Raw genomic sequence first — 25,622 nt, 5'->3', positions numbered from 1 at the left:
AGTGATTTTTTCATCAGACACATTGCCTTCCTGAACAAAATCAGGATTCTACTGGAACTGAAGAAGGAGAGTGGATATTGGTAGGCGACTTTAGCCCCGCAGTGTCTGCTGCCTACCTCCCCTTCCCCACTTCAGGTGCTCACTGCCCTCTGCAGCTCACATGCCTACCCCACAGCCCCCAGCAGTTTACTGAGGACAGCCCTTCCCCAGGCCCACCTCCCCTTCCCTTGGAGACGCTTCCCCTCGTTGCAGCCTCAATTCTCAGAGGCCTATTCTCAGGTCCAGCACAGTATTGGATAGGAAACATCAACTTCTCACTGAGGTACCATGTGACCAGTGATGGTTTATTTCACTTTTTTCAAGTGACAAAACCTCCACCTAAAAGAAATACATTTTAAGGATATAATTTGGGGAGATGAGGGAGACCAGAGGGGGAATTTTTTTAGAGTAGAAGCTTGGAAAGTAACATGCCTCCCATAATTAACTGCAGACTATTTCTGACTCTTCTTATGATTAATTAGTCAGCTCTCTTCATACTCAGTCACCTAGTAGGTCTTCGCATGTAGGATGATTTGCAGGACAGTGTCAGCAGCATTTTATTACCTCTCTATTTTTCATACACACACACACACACACACACACACACACACACACACACATGCATACATACACAACTTAACTTAAAATACAAAAATAATTCAGTCAACAATAATTCTTTGAGAAGCAGGAACTCACTACTTTGCATGCAGCACTAAAATTGTGTAAATAGCAAAAAAGATCTTAAAGTTTGGGCTTTTCCATTCTAAAACTTAACTATAATCAAAATTTCACATTAGTAAAAATTATTCCAGGTACTTGAGATTCCTTTACTTCTGTAGGACCTGTTACTGAATCCAAGTAATACCGAGGCCCCAAACAAATCATTTAGCTCCCAGTCTCACTTTTCCAGCCTGTATTATAGAAATACAGTAGACGGAGGCAACATTATCGTGACAGGCCCTCTTTTCCCTCCTCCTGGCCCTTCTCAGCCTTTATCTGTCTCTTGAGCTTTTCTATTCTGCTCTCCTTCTTCAATCAAAATATGCTCTCCAGAGTTGCTGCTTAATTAAAGCTTTAAAGCCCAAATAATAAATCTGTAATTATATCATTTCAAGCATTATCAAGGTGATGGGGTATAGAGATTTGTCAGAGTATCTATCTACCTGTTATAGTCTGAAGGCTGGACCTGCTTTGCCGGCAAGCAGAGAGAGCTAGATGTGTCTGGGGGGGAAGCTTGGGTCCCCCAGGAAGACCCTTAGCCAATGACGATACAGAATATGAAAGCCCAGCTCCTTGCCTCCAGTAGGGGAAAACTTGAAGGTGTGGTTTCCACTCCAGAGCTCCGCAGGGATGAAGCTGAAGCTGGCACCGGGCCTGACTTCTTCCTCTTCCCTGTCCCGCTTCCCTCCCTCCTTTACCTGTTTCTCTTTTTTTTTTTTTTTTTTGCGGTACGTGGGCTTCTCACTGCTGTAGCCTCTCCCGTTGCGGAGCACAGGCTCCGGACGCGCAGGCTCAGCGGCCATGGCTCACGGGCCCAGCCGCTCCGCGGCATGTGGGATCTTCCCGGACTGGGGCACGAACCCGTGTCCCCTGCATCAGCAGGCGGACTCTCAACCACTGCGCCACCAGGGAAGCCCTACCTGTTTCTCTTGGCAGCCTGTTCTTATAAATCCGGATCTGCTTCCTGGGAACACAACCTAAGGCATCACTCATCTCACAGGTATTCAAATGTCTGATTGAGGCCCGCTCAGGTTTAGTGATGACACTAAACTACCAATTTCCTAGTCAATTTGGAAGTCAAATTGGGCATGACTAGCTCAGCAAATTTACTAGCTAAGGGTCCTGGTAAGGTCACTCAAATTCCCTGAGCCTCAATATCCTTCTCTGCTATGAGTATGAAGGTGATCATGTAAATAGAGTGCCCAGCGCCATGCATTATTCATGACTGGCAGCTACTAAACAAAATTTTACCCTCATTTTCTTCACAAATAGATTCTGGATTCTCTAAGGTTATAGTTTGAGAAATCAAACGTATCACCTCCAGGTTTGATAAGCTGTGCTCTGAAGGTACAAATTCATTTTTTTTTTTTGACTTCATTTGTGTATTCTTTTTGTAATGTACTTCTTTTCACAGAACAATTGCAGTAACGGATTTTGAGCCAACCCAGGCACGAATGGCTTTCCCTTGTTTTGATGAACCATTGTTCAAAGCCAACTTTTCGATCAAGATAAGAAGAGAGAGCAGACACATTGCCCTATCCAACATGCCAAAGGTATTTGCCAATTTTAGAAACTTTGGGGAATTGTTCTCAAAATGAACTTTGGTCTTTGTTTTGTTGTGTTTTAATATTTTGTTTGTTTTCAGGACTTAAGCCATTAGTTTGTTTTTGATCCTTCTACATATTACATTACCCCAATCCATCTAGATTTTAACATCATTCTGTTTGGGCATTGTTTCACAAGAAGCTTTATTTTTTACATAAAGTGATTTCTATTTTATTTGTGTTTATATGGAAGCAGAGTTCTTTTAAATCAGTGTTACTTGGCTAGCGATGAAATTCAGAATTGCCCAGAACAGCACTTCTCAAACTTTAATTTTCAGATGAGTTGTCTGAGGATCTTGTTAAAATTCAGATTCTGATTCAGTCGTTCTTGAGGTAAAGCTCAAAATTCTGACTTTCTAACAAGCTCCCAGGTGATACCACTGCTGCTTGTCCAGAGACCACATTTGGAGTGGTAAGGATCTAGAGAAGCTTGCCTGGGCCCCATCCTGGAGATTCTGATCTAGTAGTCTGTGATATAACGTAGAATTTTTTTTTTTAAGTTCCACGTGTAGTGCTTAAAATTATTTATGAAAATTTTATCTCATAGTTATAAACTTTTTTAATTGAGAGAGACCTCTGAACACTTTTATTTGAGTCATATTTATACTCAAAATGCAGAGACTCTGAATGACACAGTAGACACTGAGCCTCATTTGATATTTCCTCACTAATGATATGCTTGCCTTTTGAGCTGTTGAACGAAATATAAAATATTTCCCCATTGCTACTTAGAAAGTAGGATAAAAATAGAGGCTCTCCGGACAGTGCTTCAGCAGAATGAGCTCAGAAAGCATCCAGGTCATCATAACCCAGCCAGTGACTCCACCCTAGTTTCCTCTCTGCCCTCCACAGTGACTGTCCTCTGTGGATGAACGGGGGAAATGAGTCCATAAGCTAAATTTCCCCCAGATTTCTGTTTAATGCTAGAAAAGTGTTTGCTTTGAAATACTTGCAGAGCAGATCAAGGGGAAAAGCGACACACTCCACATGACATATATCCCACAGTTTTTCCACGATCATACAGACAGCAATTTAATTTGCCTCCTCATGTTCAGGTAAAAAGGATTTGCTACTTAGCTCCAAGTCTTCTTTCTATGAACCAGATGTTCATTTAAGGGTAGTTCAGTCTCTTTCCTGGCAGCTTTTTATTAACAGAATTTTTCACATGAGTAATCATGGAGGATAAAGTAAAAACACAGTTAGTAATGCCTTTTAATTAAAATGTGATGCAAACATCAATTGTCAGTTATATTAGAATCTCAGTTTTCTATCTTTAGAAACCTTCAGTAACTTCTCATATTTAGGAAAAATAAGTGAAAACTTTGAAAATATTTCATACAGTCCTTGAACTTTGCATTGCCTCAGTTGACTGGGCCAGTTCTCTGGATCATGCCTTTTTCAGCAAATATTGGCTTTAGTTTCTGCTTCTCGTTGGCACGCCCAACCCAGACTTTCATGGTGATCCAAAAAAAGGAGAACAGAAGTAATGCTACAACCATACTCTTTGGATAATAGCTGCAGCGCTTAAGATGGGTTATGGACTGGTGAGAAGAAGCGACACATACTAAGTTCTCAATTTGTTTAGTTAAGAATGTAGGAATACAAGTTAAGAACACTAGGAAGTGAGGTGGTCAGCCAAGCACTAGTAGAGGCAGCATATATTCTGGGCATGTCTTTGTCCCCTTCATTCCTTAAGGGAACACACACCTGCTGGTGACACTTGCTATGCAAGTAGAATCCTGCCAAAATTGAGAAGACAGCTAAATCCTTCTCTAGCAACAAGTGTTTTATACTTAGAGCTTACATCACCATCCTGGAAGGACTTACACTAACAGCCCAAATACTTCCATTTAAGGCAATGTTGATCAACATGGGTCACTCCAGGTTCCTGAACAAAACTCAGCCTCTGTGGACTACGTCTTCATCTGGGGGGGAGGGGAGAAATCAGAGGGAATGCCCACCTGTCTCCTGTCTCTGCCACCAGCTGTCCAGTGTCACAGACTCATTTCCCCACAGTCCCACAACCTTTCCCCTTCCTCCCCTCACCCATCTACACACTTGACAAAAGGGTCTTGCTGCTGAGTTTGGTCAGAGGACCACAGTCATCACGTCCCCTCCCTAGCTCCTACCATAACCCTCTCATCTGCTAGGAGTATGTACCCATAGAACTCTGGTTGAATCAGACCCCTAGAAAAGATTATTGTTGGACAAAATTAACTTGCTGAACAGAGGTAAAACTTACAGCCCTATGCATGCTGCTACCTTTCCTGGAGTATTTGGTCAGTGTTTCCTGCTTTATTGAAACTTAGGAATTGAGTTTTTGATAGAATTCTGTAGAATTTAATAGCACACACATTTGTCATTGACGTAGGCAAGGCAGTTTATGATAATACTTCAAGCTATTTTTTCTCGCCAAAGCAAACTGCAATCTTATACAAACACATAAAACATGCTCAATAGTCCGTGGTTAACACTGCCACAAACCAGATGCCTTAAAAGGAGGTTGGAGAGGGTGAGGGACAAGCCAGTCTAAGAATTGTTTTCAGTTTGAAGAAAGTGGTATTTTCAGATGACTGGATCTGTGTCCGTTCAGAATTTAGGGGCATCATACCGTGGTGAAGACCGTCTCTGGGACAAGCTATCCAGGGCAAATAAAGATAGAATTCAGTAATTACTCAGTGAATTTGATGGATGCGGCTGACCAGTCTGTAGCCTTAAAACTCTTTCCTTCCTCAGTAGATAGGCAGAAGCTCAAATCGCTAATGATCTCCTTGGCCTGACTGCTTTCATTGCTGAATCAATGAAGCAAAGATAAAATAAGACTATGACTCAAGCTGTCACCCAGCGAGTGGAAGAATGAGCAATGGCTTTAGAGTCACACGGTCACATCCACATCTTGATCCTGCCGTGGAACTAGCCGTGTGATCTTGGGCAATTCAGTTAACATTTCTGAGACTGTTTCCTCACCTGTGAAATAACACCTACCTCACACACAAATAATAGGAGAATTAAAAGATAATGCAAAACATCTAGCACAGAAAAAAAACAAAAAAACCATCTAGCACAGTTTTGCTTCCCATTTCCTTCTGCAACAGAGATTTATTTATTATATAACAAAGGGAAAGGGACTCTTCTCTGGCATTTTTGCTTAGAAGTACAAATCTTAAATTGATGCCAGTGTTGGAGATTATTGCATCTCAAGAAAGCAGAAGCATCTAAGATATTTTTATTTGAAAATTAAATATTTATTTAATATTTATTTCAAGCAACAAAATAGATATCATTTTGAGATCCCAAAGTAGTACATTGTGTCTTCGAGGGAGTCTAGAGATAAAAGAAATAGAGAGAGGTGAAGCCACAGAATGTTGTGAAGGGTCCACTGATCTCCTATAAGGGGATCACATGTCCTTCGGAACATCAAGCTTTCCTCTAACTTACGTAGCCTATGTCATAGGCATTCTTGTAAAATACTCCAGTTTTCAAATACTGATTCTTTCCCTTCCTGTAGGTTAAGACAATTGAACTTGAAGGAGGCCTCTTGGAAGATCATTTTGAAACTACTGTAAAAATGAGTACATACCTTGTAGCCTACATAGTTTGTGATTTCAACTCTGTGAGTGGCACAGCCTCGTCAGGGGTCAAGGTGAGTTTGGGTTCTCATTTCATACACAGTGCAGAATAGTGTCCTGAAGGCAATGAGCTTTTCTTTATTTTAAGGTTATTTTCCTTATTATCAAAGTATCATGCTTATTTACAAAAATAGAGATAGATAAAAAATAAGTTACCCACAATCCCATCACCAAGATATAATTACTGGTAATATTTGTGTCAGCCTTCCAAGTATTTTCTATAAGTCTGTCAGTATATGAGTGTATACAGTAACAGTATATACTGTATATGACTATATATATGTTTTACAAAATAATCTATGATTGTTTTAGCTCACCATAATATGCCATAAAAATTAAATGCCATTAAATATTTCTATAATATTAATAATTAATAGTATTGTACTCTACTGTATAGAGGTACCATAAGGATTTTTTAATCAGCTTCTCATTCTAGGACACTTACATTGTTTCCAATTGCTTTCTGTAAGTTTATTTCCTCAGTGAAAGGAGGTCTTCATAATTTTTAGGGCATTAATTGTTTACAAAAATTTACAGTGCCCAATAATTATAAAGTTTCGCGACTATCAGTGAAGACATGAAAAATAAAAAAGAGCTCCTTACCCTGAGGAACCAGGTTATAGACATAAAAACATATTCAAAGAACCATAAAATAATGCTTATGAAAAATAGCAATAAAATGGCTATTACAATTTCCATACATATTATACCTTTGGATATGTAGATACATGTTATCAGCAATGTGTCTACATACATCTCTGCACATATATATATGTGCAGAGATATAGATGTGTGAGAGGTCAGATGGAACTTTACTTCAGAGGACAGGGTCCTGTCAGCTTCCTTGGATTCACGTCCCAGCTCTACAGTTTTCTACATGGGGGGCTTGAAGTAAGTTACTTAATCTCCATGTGTTTCCATTGCTTCATCTGTAAAATGAAGACAATAGCACCTATTTCATGAGGTGATTGAGAGGATTAAGTTAGATTTTGCATGTGTGCATTTAGCACAGTGCCTGGTACGCCACTGTGGTCACTAATATATCCTTCTTATAAAATTTCTGAGGAACTTCAGTTAACTCAGAGCATGAAAGCAGATTATGAACTGAGAGCAACACTGTACTTGAAACCCAAGAAGACTGGAATCTAACTTTATTTCTTCCACTTAATAGCTAATAGTTTGCAGGGATTCAATGAACATATTTGGGCATTTTTGAGTTTAAAGAAAACACGACATGGTGGGATGAATTGGGAGATTGGGATTGACATATATACACTAATATGCATAAAATAGATAACTAATAAGAGCCTGCTGTATAAAAATTAATTAATTTAAATTTTTAAAAAACCCAATAATCAAAAAAAAAAAAGAAAAGAAAACACGACAGAGGGTGGTTTGAATAAGTTCATGAAGACTTTCCACCTCATAGAATTATGTTTTATTTGAATTGTGTTGGTGGTCATAATTTTGGAAGGTTTATTCTCAAGTGCTAGAGTACATGATAGTGATGAACTGAAGTGGGCTCTCATGAGGCGATAGGTTTACATAGCTTAAAACGTACAGATTAGCACCTAGGGAATGTACTGTAACAGAAAATACAGGGTTGTTTATAATTTTCAAGAGTGATTCTTGCTTTAATACTTTACAGAACATCTTATCCCCTGTTGACAACATGTTTAACGGTATCTCAATATTTTCTTGAAAAATGCAGTCTGTCTTTCTTTGGGTGAGGGCTGTTAGGAATGGAGTTGTGCAAAGGAGCTGTCCTTCAAAGACCACTTCTTCCCACCAACATTTCCCAGGTGTCCATCCATGCAGCCCCAGACAAATGGAGTCAAACACATTATGCTTTGGAAGCATCATTGAAGCTGCTGGACTTTTACGAAAATTACTTTGATATCCACTATCCACTCGCAAAACTGGGTAGGTTCAAATGCCACATCATCGTCTTTATTTTTAGAACATATTTTGATTTCATCCCTCTTAGTATGTGATTTAAATGAGTACTGAAGACGTTCAGTTAGCCCAGAAAGCAATAATTTGTACCTCAGAGATGGTCCTAGAGTGTAGAAAATAAAGTATTATGAGAAGCCCAAGTTCTGTGGTTCATTTCTCTATTCTTTTATAAGGTTTAATATTAAAATATCTGCATTTTGTATTAGATTTAAATGGATGAATTTTCTGGAGCATATATTATCTTCTGTACCGTATTTGTACAAGACTAGCAATCTTATATAAAAGTTGCCAAAGGTTTATGTAAATAGCTGAAAATTGTCCCTCCATCTGTTATCTACCGTGAGTCTAAGGCTGGAAGATAAGACTGTGGCACAGACTTTAAAAAAAAAAAAAAAAAAAAGATTTCGAGGAAAAAGATAATTTGAATGTAGTAGTTGTAGATCTTTATATGAGGAAATACACACAGGCTATCTTGGTTGGTTTTAATTTTCTATCTTAAAAATTAAAAATTGTGATTTTTATGTTACAGAATATATAAAAACCATGACTTAAAATTTATAACTTATATAGATTAATTTTTAGAGTTTCTGACAATGACAAAACATTGTTTTTCTTTGGGACTTTAGAACACACACCTTATCATGTCCTTCCTCCCCTTTCCTGCCCAACCTCCATACAGTTTTAGACAGTTAAAAGGGACCATCAGAAGACATCTCCAGGGGGTTGTCCCTACAGTTCCTGAGTCTCACTGTATTATTATGGCGCAGGTTCTATACACACCTTTTAGTACGGATATACTAAATCAGTTTACCCACAGTCCACTGCTGTTCTCTGTCAAAAATCAAGGAAAGATCAAATAACAGCTATCAACAATCTTAAGTTGCTCTTGAAAAATGCAACCTTGAAGATCATATGAAGTGAATGTATTTAAAATAAAACTAACTGAAAGGAAACATGCAACTTAGGAAAAAATTGAGCAGATATAAGCATTTCTAATGGCTTTGGGAAATAATATAACTAATATAAAATCATCAATGCAATTTAGAAAAGGAGTCATTCCCACATTTGAAGTGCTAATGAATACTAATCTTTACTAGTGCTAGTTTGCTTTTTGATTGCATTATAAATATTTGATTTTATCCACTAGAATTAACCAATACTAATTCCAGACATTGTAATTGCAAGGCAAGTGACTTGATTTATTTCAAACTTTTAAAAAATTACCTTTCTTTTCAGCCAAAAAGCAGTAATTTTTCCAATATGGCCTGGCAGAATAAACAGAAAGAAGTCCAAGATTAAATATTAGCCAGAAGTTTTCTAATCTACATGAAGTCATTGGCAGAGGGTATATATATATATATATATATACACTCACACACAGATATGATATAAATTACGTTATATCTGAGTTGCTTAAACATGATTAAATTTCACTTTTTCTCCCTAAGACTTTGTCAAGAAGTAGAGGAAATATCAATGTTGAAAAGGAAATTGAGCTCAGAAAGAAGTGATGCCAACAGCCTTTTTCCTCTACTGCCTTAGAAGGACACTTAGAGTCTGTATGCGCTAGAAATATTGATTGAAATATTGACTATAGAGATGCTCCTGAAAGGTGTTCCCTTGAAATTAAAATCCCCATTTTTTCTTTTTTGTAGAAATGAGTTCATTATATGTTTTGTTGAATTCCAGACATATTAGAAATTATTTGATACCTCATATTTTCAAAGTTTTTCTGTAGTACTAATATAAAATAAAATAGGAGAGTTTTAAAATGAATTTTTTTCTCAGCAGTAATGCACTCAAGGTATTTTCATAGTTTAGTTTTAGAAAAAAGTGGTTAAATGTCAATAGGTTACTTCACCTACAACCAAAACTTTACTGATAGACTTTATTCTGCTTGATAATAGATACTGATTATTTTCAGCAACTACAAGACACCATATCAATGTTAAGACACTCTTGATGTTTTCAGAAAATCTGCTTATATATACTGAATGGATCATAACATATTTGAGGAGGAAGCAAATCCCACTTCTGGTGTGGAAGCCATAATGATCAAGTGTGGTTGTTCTTATTTCTTAGATCTAGTTGCCATTCCTGACTTTGAAAGTGGAGCCATGGAAAATTGGGGCCTTGTCACATATAGAGAGACGTCACTGCTCTTTGATCCCAAGACCTCTTCTACTTCTGACAAACTGTGGGTCACCAGAGTCATAGCTCATGAGCTAGCGCACCAGGTACCTGGCACTCATGACATTCTCTTAGCATCGGTTCAACAGAGCATTATGCAGAACACCACCAATATTCCTGAAACGACATAAAATCATGTCATTTTACTTCCAGAGGGGACCTTAGGGATTATCAAGCCAAACATAATATGTCAAGTAGAAGAATATTCAATCTCTAGACAATGGGTCTCATACAGGAATTTTATCACAAGAGAAGTGACCACTATATCCTCTAAAACCCTTCAAGGCAAAGCCTCCAAGTGTCTTTTAGTAAAGAAAAGTGAAGACCATGCAGATACATAAAGCACAGAATTAGAAACGCTACAAATAGAGATTTCTATTAAAAATATTTCCCCTTATACCCTCTAATACGGTGGCATTCCAATCTAGGGCAAAATCAATCTCCTTTCAGTTGGAATCTGTGGTTATTCAGCCATAATGAAGTATTTTCAAGTCTATGCACTCATGGGCTGCTGACCCTGGACACATTACCTAACTCTCTAAACTTCAGTGTCCTCGTCTATAAAATTAAGTTCACAATAGCTCCTGCTTCTTGAAACTGTTGTGAGGATTACAGATAAGTGTCTATGTCTGTCATGTGGTAGGTACTCAGTAAGTGTTAGCTATTAATGATGGTGACAATGACCACCACTGCTACCATTTCTTACAGAATAAGATTTCCAAGGCCCATCTATCAACACTGTATTACATACAAATATGAAACAGTAAAACTAGCTCTACAGATATCAGAGACTTTTTCCACTCTATTTCATTTCTGAAAATTCCCCATTATGCGGTGAATTATTAAAGGCACTGGAAACTCTCTTTTACTATGTAGGCAAATATCATTCCATTGTAGAAACTGGTAAAATCTCTTATTTTTCAATGTTTAACTTTATCCTTTATCATGACCATAATAATAATAAGGGGGGGGGTTGTTTGTTTTTTTTAAAGCAGCAAACTAAGAACCCAGTTACATAGGAGCCATGCTCAGCACTGTATTTTGAGAACATATGAACAGCTTCCTCTGGTTTAGCATCTCCCCTCTGGCCCATCTTAGGGGTTTGATCATTAGTCTCTGGAAGCTCTAAAGCACTTAACTGAGTCTGGGTATTCCTCATTTTCTACCCAATGTTCATAGGGAAATAATCAGAGAGCTCTACTTTTGAGGCTCCATCCTCCCTTAAGGCCTTCCTGTAATAAGTTCTCTTTTACGGGGACGCAGTGTTCAGGGCTGAAGCAGCAGGCCCCAACGGCCTTGACTATTTTGTTTCCCCATTAATCTCCATGTCTCCCCATGTCACTCCTCTGTGTAAAACCCTGGCAAAGACTCTCAATGCCTGAGTGAGTAAAGGATCCACAGTGTGGCAAACAAGGCCCCGAGGACCCGGCTCGCCTCCACCTCTCCAGCCTCATCTCTGAACGACACCTTTAGCTTTAGCCATCCCAGACTACCTGCCATTACCTGAACAGGCGAGGTTGTGTCATTCCTCTGTGCTTTTGCTCCTGCTACCTGATCTGCTTAGAGCACACCCCACTTCCAATATTCCTGAGGACCACTTGGAAGACTAAGGAAATGAATCGTTTCCCAGTTATTCTACACACTCTCCCAGCAAAACTGATTTTTTTCCTTCTGGAATCTCCTCTGTCCCTGTACAGACATAGATCATAGTGCCAATAATGCTTTATTGCATGCGTATGTCTACCAGTTGACCTCCACCATTTGTATTGAGGCAGTGGCTATCTTACATACATCTTTGTATTTCTAACATATGGTATAGAGCCAGAAACGTAGTAGATTCTAAATAGATATTTATTGAATGAATGAATAAACTACTTTTACTGACTGGTGAAATGACCATAACCAGCTTGTACTTCTTGCGTTCATCACTTCTCAAACTGAGGAAACACCCGCTGTCCCTTCTCACAGAACCCCCTCAGAAGATTGGAGCCCACTTGCAATATGATAGGAGGGCTGTAAGAAAAGGTATAGAGCTTGAACTGTTTCTAGAAGCTACAGATCTAGTGGTTTGTGTTCTGTAACTGTAACAAGGCTCTTCTGAATCTTAGAATCTTATTGTTTAAGCTTCCAGTCCTGGAGACTGCAATCCTAAAATAGATAAACTGGACACACACTAATATGACAAAGGCCAAATAGATAAAATATAATAATACATAAAAATAATATTTAAAACGTGTTACAGATTAAATATAGGTCAAGGGTAAATTTCTATTTAGATTATCTTTTTGCGTCCTTTTAATTTTATTTATATATATTTAAAATCTCAGACTTTTATTCACCTTAGTGGCCAAGTTAATCCCTAGAAGTAAATTGGGGCAGAGGACAAGTAAATTTGGTCATCACTAATATTGTGTAACAATCTGAAAGTCCTAAATGAATTTTTATTCTTTTAAGTACCTGCTACTTAATATAAAAAGGTGACTTCACCCAAAATATTTTGGCTTATATTTCTCCTTAGACCATCACCATAAGTCAATGACAAGGTGAGATTATACTTATTGTGCAAAATGTACCCTACGAAATGTTTCATTTTCTTCCTTAATATTAAATCTAATATCTAGGAAATATAGTGAGGATATAATGGAAGTTGGGAAGTTGGAGACAATATGAACACAGAGAAAGAGAAGTGGGCTTCCCTGGTGGTGGAGTGGTTGAGAGTCCGCCTGCCAATGCAGGGGACGTGGGTTCGTGCCCCGGTCCGGGAAGATCCCACATGCCGCGGAGCGGCTGGGCCTGTGAGCCATGGCCTCTGAGCCTGCGCGTCTGGAGCCTGGACTCCACAACGGGAGAGGCCACAACAGTGAGAGGCCCGCGTACTGCAAAACAAACAAACAAACAAAAGAACAAAAACAAAGAAAGAGAATTGAAGGAAGCAAAAATGTGGAGAGAGGCGAAGGCAGGGAAATCAGTAGAAGGAGGCTGTGCGGAGAGAAAAGGGTAGCAAAGATAAAGAGGCCTCAGCTACTAAAAGAAAGAAGTTACCACCCATTATATTTTTTGCTATAGTTAATAATTTTTTATATTTGTTTACCTTCTAATAACATGGAGTTTTTTCCTCCTAGTGGTTTGGCAACCTGGTTACAATGGAATGGTGGAATGATATTTGGCTCAATGAGGGTTTTGCAACATACATGGAACTTATCTCTGTTAACGTCACATATCCAGAGCTACAATTTGTAAGTCACAATTTTGTATGTCATACTGTATGCCCTAACGAATCATTAATTTACTACTAAAATTTTTAGAGAATGCCAAAGAGAACATAGCATTGAGTCTTTGAATCTATGGTGTTTTGTTTTGTATAAACAGGTTGTATTAGTTTTCTAGGGCTTCCATGACAAAATTCCACAGACTGCGTGGCTTAAACAACAGAAATTTATTTTCTCACGGTTCTGGAGGCTAGAACTCTGAGATCAAGGTGTCGGCAGGTTTGATTTCTTCTGAAGCCTCTCTCCTTGGCTTACAGATGACCGTCTTCTCACTGTGTCCTCACATGGTCTTTTCTCTGTGCTCACACATCTCTGGTGTCTGAGTTTTTAAATTTCCTCTTCTTACACCAGTCAGAGTGGATTAGGGCCCACCCTAATGGCCTCATTTTAATTCAGTCCCCTCTTTTTTAAGGCACTATCTACAAATCTGGGGACTAGGGCTTCAGCATATGAATGAGGTGGGAGGCACATAACACAGATGATAGAACTGGATGAGACACTGGAGGTTTTAGAGAACAGTCAACATAAATCCCTCACCCTAAAGTTTGTGGATAGAGAGTGAAAATAGCACAAATATACAGCTGTGTATGTGGGGTGAGAGGAAAGTGTCACTGTCCGAATACAATGATATAGGACAAGACAATGCCCATGGCTATAGATCCCGTACAGAGTTCTTGGCATGTAACCCGAATTGAGCATGACTGGGGACACACTCCTCCAGAATTTCCAAAGGGTTAGTTAATTTCCCCAAAGTGTGTGAAAAGATTTCTTCAAACATGTCTTTTTTAATAGGCACAAGAGGGTCTGAACAGCACATATCAAGGTAGTTAGTAATGGATAATTAGCTCTTTGAGGCAGACATTTGGTCCAGTACAATTACAGACAGACATGGATTCAAAGTCAGTGTCTTCTTATTTGCTATGTGCTGCATCTGTGGTTTAATCCCAAAGCTTCATACATTCTCACTTGTAAAATGTATGTAATGCATCTCCCTTGCAGGGTGTTGAAAGGATTGCAGATGATGGATGTAAGATCCTGGCACACAGCACGTGTTCACTCAATGGGAACCTTAGTTTTATTTTTGTATCGAAGGGATTGGCTCATGGTAAACATTCAGGCAGTATCTGAGGGAATGTCGAATTTATACCTTTACAAAATAGAGAATTGGTGAAAGGGGAATATATAAGGGGAAAGAAACATCTTGTAAGAGATATTGAATACCTACTTCTGAGAATATCTTATAAAACCTATCATGTTTCCTATTGCTGAGAATGTCAAATGGAAATTGAAAAAAATTTCTCTCCTGTTTAGGATGACGATTTTCTGGACATGTGTTTTGAAGTAATTAAAAGAGATTCATTAAATTCATCCCATCCTCTCTCCAATCAAGCAGAAACCTCTACTCACATAAAGGAAATGTTTGATGCAGTTTCCTATAAAAAGGTAGTAAATGCTGTGGACTAGTGGAAGCACTGCTTTTGGGAGAAATATAATGAGGCCAGTACATCAACAGTTTAAGTTGCTGGTGCCAGGTTATTGCTACCTGTTTCAGTTTTTATTTGCTGCTTCATTTATCAGACGTTACACATGTTCCGTAAAATGTAAGTTTCCTTTAAAAACATATACTACCTTTTCCTTTATCTTCTTTTTCTTTGCTTTTGTTTGTATTTTAGGGAGCTTGTATTTTGAATATGCTCAAGGATTTTCTGAGTGAGGAGAAATTCAAGAAAGGAATTATTCACTACTTAAAGAAGTTCAGCTATAGAAATGCTAAGAATGATGATTTGTGGAGCAGTTTGTCAGATGTAAGTCCTCTGTTAAGTTATAGTAGACTGCTGTTCAGCCTAAAAAGTGACAAGCTAATTATGAAGGTTTATAAATAGTTACATTGTCAGGCAACAAATGTTTATTTCACTTGCCACACTGCCAAGGGTAAGCAGGCAGCACCTCTTTTTTTCCTCTGACACCTTACTAAACCAAGATGCCACACTAGTTAAGCCCTAAGGGTTCAATATTTGACCTCCTTCTCTTTGGTTTCCCTTTTATGGTTGACCCTACACTTTTGTCTTTTTTTCCAAATCTTTCATGACTTTGTAACTCCTTCATGTAACACCTGATCTTCTCTTCCCAAATTTAAGGTTGAACTCTCCTTGCTCAAATGTATTTCCCAGCCTGTATTCTCTGTTGAGTGAGACACACCTCCTCCCTCATAGGAAGAAATCCTGTTCAATCCCTGTCATGCCTCTGTTTCTAGTGCTCTTGCTACCCGAAGTGCTCTCTCTTCTTTCCAACAGTTCAGGTGCTGTCCATCTTTTGAGATCTAGCTGAGATTTCACCTCCTCCTTACAGACAGCTCCAGCCCTCATTGATTTGCCTTTCTGCTGAATGCCTAGAAGTGCACTTATGAATCTGTTCCAGCCAGTGACATTCTCTTTTATTGGCTTCCATTGGTTCAATAATAACAATGATAATAATAAACAAAATTTGCTTAAGAGAAAGAATCATGTCAGGCCCTTAGCATTCTATTGACCCTATAATCAGATAATGATCGATTAAGAACATATGGTCTCTTTGTCATTGGGATTCACGTAGTATAGTAGGTAAGACAGAGAAAACATGCAGTCAACTCAGATGATTCTAATAATTATTAAAATATTCTTAGATTTTCAAATGCAAGGACAATACTTTGTTATAGAAGTAATGAACTGGCAGAGCTTGTGCCTGCAGGTAGAAGAACCCTAAGTCATTGTACTCTGAAGAGGTCCTCTCTCCTTTATAAGCACGTATGTCCCAGGGACAGTAATAATATTGTTCAATATTTGTATAGCACTTCACAGTTTAAAAAGAAACTTCATGTGCATTATCTCATTTGATTTTTCTGTGCCCTAAGTAAATCTGGACCCTCAAGGTTTAACTTATGTGTGAGTTTGTGGTTAAAGAGACAAATGCAATAATTAAAAATTTTTTTCAAAGTAGCTCAAACATTTTACCCCCATTTCTTGAAAACCCTAAAGGGGATCAAATTACACAATCCTTTGTAATACTTGTAAAGATGCTCCTTATCCATTTTCATCACCTCTTGCAGCTGATCCAGATGTTCTTTCTCCACAATTCTCCCTCAGGTTGTCAACAACAAGCCTTACATTGCTTTTCTCTCCCCTCTCCTTCTCCCTCTCCTTTGCTATGATGTGTACTTGTGTATGTGTCTCTGTGTGTAGACATCAACCAAGGCTTTTTTCAGCAAGGAAGAATCTGTCTTTGGTGTGGGTAGTGGGTGTAAAGGGGATTAAAGGAGATATTTGGGCAATAATTACAGGATTCTTTTAGGTTAACTGTGAGCACCCTTATGTTAATTTTTGTCACTTCATGCTTATAACCATCTCAAGAAGGTAAGGTAGGCATTCTTACCCCATTTTTACAGGTGGGAAAACTAATGCTAAGGGAGAGATTTGCTCAAGACCATATACCAAGTGAATGATGGAGTCATTACTTAAAATCTGTCTTCTGACTCTAAGTCCAGTATTCATTCTTTCAATTACATCACAGCTTCTTCCTGGTTATCAGGGAAGTCTCCCATCCAAACTTCCCCTAAAGGTCCTAAATTCTAGGTGACCCCCTTCTGATGCCAAATGAAATTGTGGGGGACTTATCTGGTGGCTCAGTGGTTAAGAATCCGCCTGCCAGTGCAGGGGACACGGGTTACAGCCCTGGTCTGGGAAGATCCCACGTGCCACGGAGCAACTAAGCCCATGCGCCACAACTACTGAGCCTGCGCTCTAGAGCCCACGAGCCACAACTACTGAAGCCCAGAGTAGCCCCCGCTCGCTGCAACTAGAGAAAGCCTGTGCACGGCAAAAAAGACCCAACACAGCCGAAAAAAAAAAAGAGACTGTGGTAGGAAAATGATAAATTCCTGAGAATACCTAACTCAGCATCGTGTCACATAACATCAATTATACATATAAAACAAAAAGAGTAAATTTTATGTATTCTTTAATGAATTGCTATGCTTATTACCATGTTTAGATGAACTAAATTTTCATATATCTATGCTAATAAATGTCTGCCTTCATGTCTAATATGCATATTCAGCCAACTATCAGTGCCCAAAATGGCGGTGCTCTTTTCCTCTTGTGTTACAGGATTGTTTAGAAAGTGATTCTACATCTGGTGGATTTTGTTATTCCGATTCCAAGACAGCAAGCAACACAGTAAGTAGAAAGAGACTTGTAGAGTAGAAGAGATTTGGCTCATCACCTGGCCCAAAGTGAGTGTGTAAAGTCGCCCAACTGTCCCTTTAAATAACTGGAGAGAAATAGAGACTCCACAGTTTTCCTTGAAACAAAGCTGCCTGAAGAAAGAATGCTCAGGCCATGTAGGGGGGTGACGCTGTTACTACTATATTTTTGTTGTTATAATTCAGCTTTCCCACAACCCCGCTGCTAGCTAAAAATATCTCAGCTCAAAATTCTTCTGAGTGGTTACTGCTGCACTGGCATCCTCTAGGCTCTGAAAAATGCCAAACCAAATCTGTTAAGTTTGGAAATAGAGTGAATGGCTTTCTTGAGGCCCTGTCTTTTTGTTTACTTCTGGGAAGTCATCATGGAAAAAAGAAAAGGCAAACTTTTTAAAAAGCATTATGGTAATCCCATCAATTATAGTTTTCAAAGGGAGATTCGGCATCACTCAGTGATCAGCAATACATACTAGAAGCTAAAAAGCTAGAGGTTTTGTTCTCCATTCCATATACCTCTATTGATATAATATTGTTCTATTGGAATTTTTAAAAAGCTTCCCTAAAGAGAGACATTTCTTCTTAAGCCACTTCTCTGGATTCTGTCGTTAATAAAACGGAGAGTAGTTTTTTGGTTTTTGGTTTTATGGTGGGTTTTTTTTTTTTTTCTGTTTTGAAAGGGAGACTTCAGTCTCAAACCCTTCCTCTTGACCCTTCCTGCCCTGTGTTAACCCTCAAGCTCCCACACACGTCCCTGCTTCAGGTAATTTGCAGAGCAGCCCTGGGCAGGGTGGGGAGGGGCAGCATTCTAGTTTCCACATCGCTCCCCTAGGAGATTGTAGCCAGAGTCCCCGCTTCCTGTCCCGCCCATGTTTCCAGCGTCCAAGGAGGTTGAAGTTTCTCATCTCTCTCTGGCTTCTCTCCTCTGTCTTGAGTTACCAAAGTCACTTGTCATTTCAGCTCACCTTTCTGCGGGAAAATGTGAAAGTGAAGCAGATGATGGCTACATGGACTCTGCAGAAAGGAATCCCCCTCGTGGTGGTTAACCAAGAAGGGCGTTCACTCAGACTACAGCAGGAGCGCTTCCTGAACGGGGTGTTCAAAGAGGATCCTGAATGGGGGGCCCTGCAGGAAAGGTGACTGCTTTCCTTCTGTCGATCTAGTTTACCTCATCTCAGTTTGTTCGTGATCGCATTAGCTTTCTTTCAGCTTCTCTGGCAACTTTATGGGGTGCTATTTCTACACAGGACTCGAAGCCCTAAACTAGCCTTGATATCAGCCCAGACTGCGTTGTTGAGGGGCATATTCTTAGTAATCCTGGGGCCACCTTTAGAACCTCAGTTCTGATGCAGAAGGTTGTTGGTAATATTTCTAATATAATATACCTAATAAATTGTGTGACTGGCCCATACCTAGGAAATGTTATGACAGCTGTACACCTTATCAGAAAAGACATTCCCTATTTGATAAATTAGATGCTAAGACCTTCCACTCTCTTTCGTTTTTCAGTAAGAGACTATAAATGTAATCCCTTAAAACATGATGTTCTTGGTAATAATAAAAGCAAATCCAATTACCCACACTGTCATCTGTCCTGAGAAAACTTGTTAAAGGCTTTACTAAAATCAAGATATACAACACTGTCCACCTTCCTCTGATCTATTAGCCCTGTCAATAAGATGAATGAGGTTAAATTGAAATGAAATTAATCCAAGTGAATCCGTGCTGGCTCTTTTGATTATTTTTTTCCCAAGGATCTAGCTGTCTAATAACAGTTCTAGAATTTTTCTGAGAATCAGAAGCAAATTCACAGCCTTTAACACATAGGATATACTGTTTTCCCTTTTTGTTTCATCAGATGTCTATTTCGATCCAACAGCAACTCTTATGCCATTTATCTTCCATTTCTGTGTATGTCCTTCTGAAGTCTGAACTTCAGAGAGCTTAAACAACTTGAAGCTTGGCAACACAGGCTGGAAAATTTAATGTTTGATTTACTATTGCGAAAGCAGGACTCATAATTGTGTAACTTATCAAAATGTGACCAGAGAGAGTTCAATAGTGTGGTTGGCCCAGAATAACAAATATCTACTGCAGTGATCTGTATTTTTCCTCTACCTGAAGCAGTATTTAGATTACTATTATAAAATTATTATCCTCTGATCAATGCTTATCCAAACTCATGAAATGCTACTCTTCCTCTCTTTACTCCCAGATATGTTTATCTGGAAAAATCTCTTTCTAGAGTCAAGATCCGTCCAGGAATCTCGATCCATTAAGTCTTGGTGATATCTAGGTGTCTATTTTTACCAATTTGTATAAATATTTCAGTTGCTTTGTTAATTATCTGTACTCTCTGGATTAGCAGGTAGATTATCCCTTCTGACCCTTTATTAGATCGAGTCTGTGTCTGCTGTTTCTTTCACTATTTTATATTTTTGTGGGCACATCCTCAGTTACTATTCTTTCTGTTTTTGTTTTCTTTTTTTACATATTTTTTTAAATTATTTATTGATTTATTTTATTCTTTCTGTTTTATACCTATTGGTATTTTCAAGCATGTGATTTTACAGGATTACTATAGCTAATATTGCTGTGATAGATGAAATGAGTTCTAGAAGCTGCTAGAAAGTTATTCAGAAAAAAATAGCCAATTTCAGTTATTTACCGTAGTAGGGCCATTGAAAAGTAACTGAGGCCTTTTCCTCCAATCCATTCTGCTTCTCTGCTCTCTGGACTTGGCTGACATGCAGATCCTGACACACTGCTGCAGGCACTTAGCAGTTGGGGGGTTGAATGTGGGTAGCTTTGCTGAACAAAAGGGTAAGTGGAAAATCATACTGGAGTAAGATTGTTACCTTGGAGGGCTTTTCCTACAGCTTTGGTTCAGTTATTTGAATTAATATCAGGCTGTCATAATTTTTGGAAATATGAAAGGAAGATTTTTTTTTTTTCTCTTACTTAGAAGAAAACAATCAGCAGAACTTGTTGTGGTATGATATTTGGACAGCAAATGGCACAGGTAATTGTGACAGAGTTCAGCTAGGTATACATTGCTGCTCCTTCATAATCATTATGGAAGAACTTTTGCACACCCAAGGATCTGCTAGTCTTAGCCTATAAAATTTATGTTGGTGTGAAGGATGAGTGATTAGGTGTCTTTTACAGCCTATCCGAGTCTGATGATGTGAAAATTGAAATGGCCATTAATTTAGTCTGTAACAGTCTTTACTTTCTAACATAGGTACCTTTGGCATATCCCAGTGACCTATTCCACAAGTTCCTCTAATGCAATTCACAGACACATTCTGAAATCAAAGACAGGTAATGAACTAACGAGCTAATAGCTGTTTTAATTCTGAAATTAAACATGTTCTGAGATATTTGGAGGAAAGATAATGTAAGTCAATCTGATAATGAATGATATATGTTTGAGGAAGTTCTCATTTATCCATATATGTGTTACTAAAAGAACCCTTTAGCTAGAAAGTCTGAATTTTTTATTCAGTGGAAAGTTCTCTTGTGCTTCTAGCACTTAGAGATAGGTTTATATTTATATTAAGAAATGATGGCATCCTATCTTATGTCTTTTAATACATACTAGTTCAGTGGATAAAGGCATACACTCTGGAATTGATTGGCTCTGAATTCAAATCCTCATTCTGTCGCATATTAGATGTGTGCCCTTAAGAAATTTTTTTAACTTCTTCTGAGTTTCAGTTTTCTCATCTTATTTTGAATGGGGATTAAGCCTCACAGAGCTTTGGAGAGAATATGATAATGTTATTTTACCACCTAGTATAATGTCTGTCATATTAAAAATAATACAATTTTAATTTCCCCTTTGAACACATCACTGAAATTTGAGAATGTTCCCATCAGAATGTCGTGTTCAGCCTACAGTCCTTATTTTGCCCAAAATAAGGACTGGACAAATGGATCACCTATTTACATATACATATTTCAATGAGTCGTAACTAAACCTTGAGATGAGGCCACCAGTACATCAAGCCACATTCCAGTCATGTTCATCATCTGGCTCACTGGGCCCTCGCATGCCTCTTAAACCTGCATAGACTGCTTTTGAGAACAAATTCATCCGTCCTTTTCCTAGGAATTAGTTTATTTATTAATTTAATAAGGTCATCATCCCCAAAATAAGCCATCCAGCAGACTATGAAAATAGGATCATTGTGAGTCTTCCAAAACTTTGTCTTCTCCTTGATTTGTTAGTAATAGCATGGAGACTAACACTTCTGGAGATGTTCCTGGCGTGCACGTCGATAAGGAAATACCTGTACCAATTTTCTCCTCCTAGATACTCTGGATTTACCTGAGAAGACCAGTTGGGTAAAATTCAATGTGGACTCAAATGGCTACTACATTGTCCACTATGAGGGGCGTGGATGGGACCAACTCATTACACAGCTGAATCAGAACCACACATTTCTCAGACCTAAGGACAGAATAAGTCTGATTCATGATGCCTTTCAGCTAGTAAGGTAATGCAAAAATTCATCTGATTTCATAGGAAGTAACTGCTTTATCACCAGATACATTAGATTTCAAATCAAACGTTCAGTGTTAATCACTCACATGATATGGATATGAATGGAGGTCAAATACAGGCCATTAGGCCACAGCCTACCCACTGATAAAGTATTTTGACCCACCCAGCATTTAAAAATTTAATCCAACATTTTAAAATATGGAGAAGTTTATGTAGAAATCCTGACTTCTGGAATCTCTTAAATAATGAGAAAATTTGCGAACTGTGGGCCTCATTCCCACAGGGCAACCACAGAGGAGGGTAGAGTGGGCAGATCTTCCTTTGGGCCAGGCCTACATTCTCCTATGTACCAAAGTCCTAAATGGTACACATGAGGGGCCTGCTTCACTCACTTATGGTGGACCCTCCAGGCATTTAAGCTTTTGACCTCAGATTTTAAATTTGTTTATGCTGGTAGCTTGCTGTTTCACCAAATACCAGTGTAATCTGTTGGACAAAAAGTATAAATATGGTTATAACCTTTATAATTTTTAAATCTAGTGTACAATCCATTCATTACTTTGCTCACATTGGGGAAATCAATATGAAATTGGTAGAAAAATGCAGGAGGAATTGGCTGCTTATGTTTATTCCTCTTTTTACTTTCCTGGAAAGACAAAGTGTTTTCTTTCCTTTTTCCCATTTATCATCAACAGAATAATATGTAGAATAAATCACAAGGTCACCAATGGAAAAATAATTGGGGATCAGGTGGCGTATTTTGCATTATGTAAGCTTTTCCTATTCTGAGAATTACTGTAATGTACTCACTTTATTCAGTGTGACGTATTATTTCCTTTCCGATCCTTATTGAGGTCAAATTAAGTAAACGTAACTAGCAAGACATCAGACACAGCTTCTCTGTACAATAGAATTCCCTAGTTAGAAAAGTGAGAGGATTGAGAGATTAATCCTCAGTCCCGTAGGTCTCAGGAGCATCATGGTAGCATAGCTATCCTACATCTGAGTGGATGCATGATAGACTAGCTGAGAAGTGGATTATCATCAGTTGAGGGAGGTTTGTCAGCTTAAAGGAGAAACTCTGAGCAGATTGCAAAGAAGGTAGATTACAAATTTAAGACCAGGCAGAAAGAAGAATATTGACAACTCAGCAAATGAAAGCCAATCTTTCAAGTAGTTGCAAAGTCTTTTTTGCTGTTTCTAGCCTATAAATTTATGTGTAGTGTAAATTTAGCAGAAGGAACCCTATAGTTACTGATGCATCAGTGGAAAAGCAATCATTTCTTTACTAGGTAGACTGGTTAATGAACTTCCAAGTACAAATTTTGGTTTAAAACATATCAACTAAGTACTACCTCTTCACTTATTGTTTGACCTTTGACAAGGTATTTAACCTTTCTAAGCCTAAATTTTCTAGTCTTTAAAACTTTTCTAGTCTTTAAAACTCCAATAATAATAATGTCTATCATGCAGGGTTGTTTTGAGGATTGCTTAAGATAATGTAGATAAAGCACTGAGTACAGTAATAAATGCTCAATAAATGGTAGCTGTTAGCATTATTAGTATTATCTAATATAAATTGTTTAAAAGATCATGCGTTGAATGGGAAGGTGAAGTGAAAACATAGAAAAATGCATTTCAAATAATGTGAAATTGGAAAAAAAGCAGAATGTAAGCTTAGGTATTATTATGTTTGCAGTTACATGAAAAAAAAAAAAACAGCTAAAGGTGAGAGAAACAAAAACAGAAAGAAATATTCCAAAGTGCTATTAGTAAATATGTAAGGTAATGAAATTATGAGTTTTTTCCCCTTAATTTCCAATTGTTTTGTAGTTTGTTTATATTACTTTTATAATAAAAGTAATTATATAAGAAAACAATTTTAACATCTCATAATAGGTCTAAATATTTTTACTTGCTACTCTGCTTTGGTGATATATATCTCTTCCTTCCCTGCTTTGTGAAATATCTATTTAAGAGTTAAAGGATGTAATCTGTGATCACATTTAGTTCAGAGACAGAATTTGACCCAGGAATGCATATTCATTTCAATTGGGTTTTCATACTTATTGTTAAATATAATTTAAGACTTGGATCTCCTCTGAGTTGGGTGGAATTAAAATGACAACCATAATTTCCTTACAGGTAAACTATTTATTTCTTTAAGTCCAACACCATAAAAAGAAGCCCCAAATTGTTTCCTCAGGAATACAGTTTATTTCACAAAGGTACTATTTAGCCGAAACTTTATATAAATAAGTAGATAGACTTTTTCTATATAAGAGTAAATAATGGCATTTGTCTAAGTAAAAAATAAATTAGACTGGGCTAAAAAGAAAAACAAGGTTAATATAAAGTGAGTTTTATGTGTTAAACATTCTTTTAAAAATTTTAACCCTAGAACATAATACCTAGTTTCTTCCTGTTACTGATCCTCTTCGTATACTTTATAGCATCTGAAAGGAAATAATATGTCACACTGAATAAAGCGAGTACATTACAGAAATTCTTAGAATAGGAAAAGCTTACAATGCATAATACTCTACCTGATCCTTAATATTTTTTCTGTTGGAGACCTTGTGACCTGATTTATTCTACGTATTATTCTGTTGATGATAAATGGGAAAAAGGAAAGAAAACACTTTGTCTTTCCAGGAAAGTCTAAAGAAGAATAAACATAAGCAGCCAATTCTTCCTTAATTTCTCTACCAGTTTCATATTGATTTCCCCAATGTGAGCAAAGTAATGAATGGATTGTACACTAGATTTAAAATTTTAAAGGTTGTGACTATATTTATACTTATCTACTGCACCATGTATTATGACACTTACACATGTGGGCAGGAATAGTGACATTTTGTGGATTTGTTTTTTAAAAAATATAGCAGACCATAAAATCATAGAGCATATGGTCCAGCCCTCTGTCTTCAGATGAAATGTTTGGAAATTTTACTATTAAGTCTGTTTTAAAGCAGTATGTCATTGTGGCTGAGAAGAGTATAGTCACAACAAAAGTTGCTCACATTTAATGTCACTTCTTTCTAGTTTTAGTTCCCTCATTTTAGATGAGAATTTAAAATTTAAAAAACCCATAGGAGGTAGGGCATTATATTAATGAAAAATTCAAAACAGATATCTTTGTTCTGGAATCTGTTTCCATATAAAACTATTATGCTTAATCTGGGAGTTGGATGCTGGCAAGAATGGTTTATAGATGCTTCAGGGACACAGGTCTTCTCAGAAACACATGTGAAAACAAAAAGTGACAAAGTATACAAAAGTGACAGTATAATGGTTTATTTCCTCTACAGAAGAGATCCTAATGTTTTGATATTCAGAATAATAGTTTTGTTGTTTGTTCTTCTCATTAAAGGAAAATGTAGAGAAGGCATATCACTTTAGAATCTAAATAGATTCTTTAAAATTGAAAGTCCTTGTTTGGACCCACTCAGAATAAGTGCTGCTTCTCTG

The 25,622-nt window shown here is 37.7% G+C and overlaps 1 protein-coding gene across 1 annotated transcript in view; it reads left to right on the top strand.

Moving 5' to 3' along the window:
* The window catches only part of ERAP2 (endoplasmic reticulum aminopeptidase 2), a 38,639-nt gene that overhangs the window by 4,320 nt on the left and 8,697 nt on the right, over positions 1-25,622 (top strand). The window contains exons 3-13 of the mRNA XM_027100555.1: positions 2,174-2,312; positions 5,872-6,006; positions 7,795-7,915; positions 10,031-10,185; positions 13,261-13,374; positions 14,719-14,850; positions 15,081-15,212; positions 17,550-17,618; positions 18,602-18,777; positions 20,886-20,965; positions 21,960-22,143. Coding sequence (XP_026956356.1) covers positions 2,174-2,312; positions 5,872-6,006; positions 7,795-7,915; positions 10,031-10,185; positions 13,261-13,374; positions 14,719-14,850; positions 15,081-15,212; positions 17,550-17,618; positions 18,602-18,777; positions 20,886-20,965; positions 21,960-22,143 — 1,437 coding nt within the window. The remainder of the gene's footprint in view (positions 1-2,173; positions 2,313-5,871; positions 6,007-7,794; positions 7,916-10,030; positions 10,186-13,260; positions 13,375-14,718; positions 14,851-15,080; positions 15,213-17,549; positions 17,619-18,601; positions 18,778-20,885; positions 20,966-21,959; positions 22,144-25,622) is intronic.

Source organism: Aethalodelphis obliquidens, unplaced genomic scaffold (assembly GCF_003676395.1).
Source record: "Aethalodelphis obliquidens isolate GAN/ISIS:26980383/991018 unplaced genomic scaffold, ASM367639v1 scaffold4, whole genome shotgun sequence".
Classification (NCBI taxonomy): Eukaryota; Metazoa; Chordata; class Mammalia; order Artiodactyla; family Delphinidae; genus Aethalodelphis; species Aethalodelphis obliquidens.
Note: the sequence above shows the minus strand (reverse complement) of the source record. Positions and strands in the feature narration are given on the sequence as shown.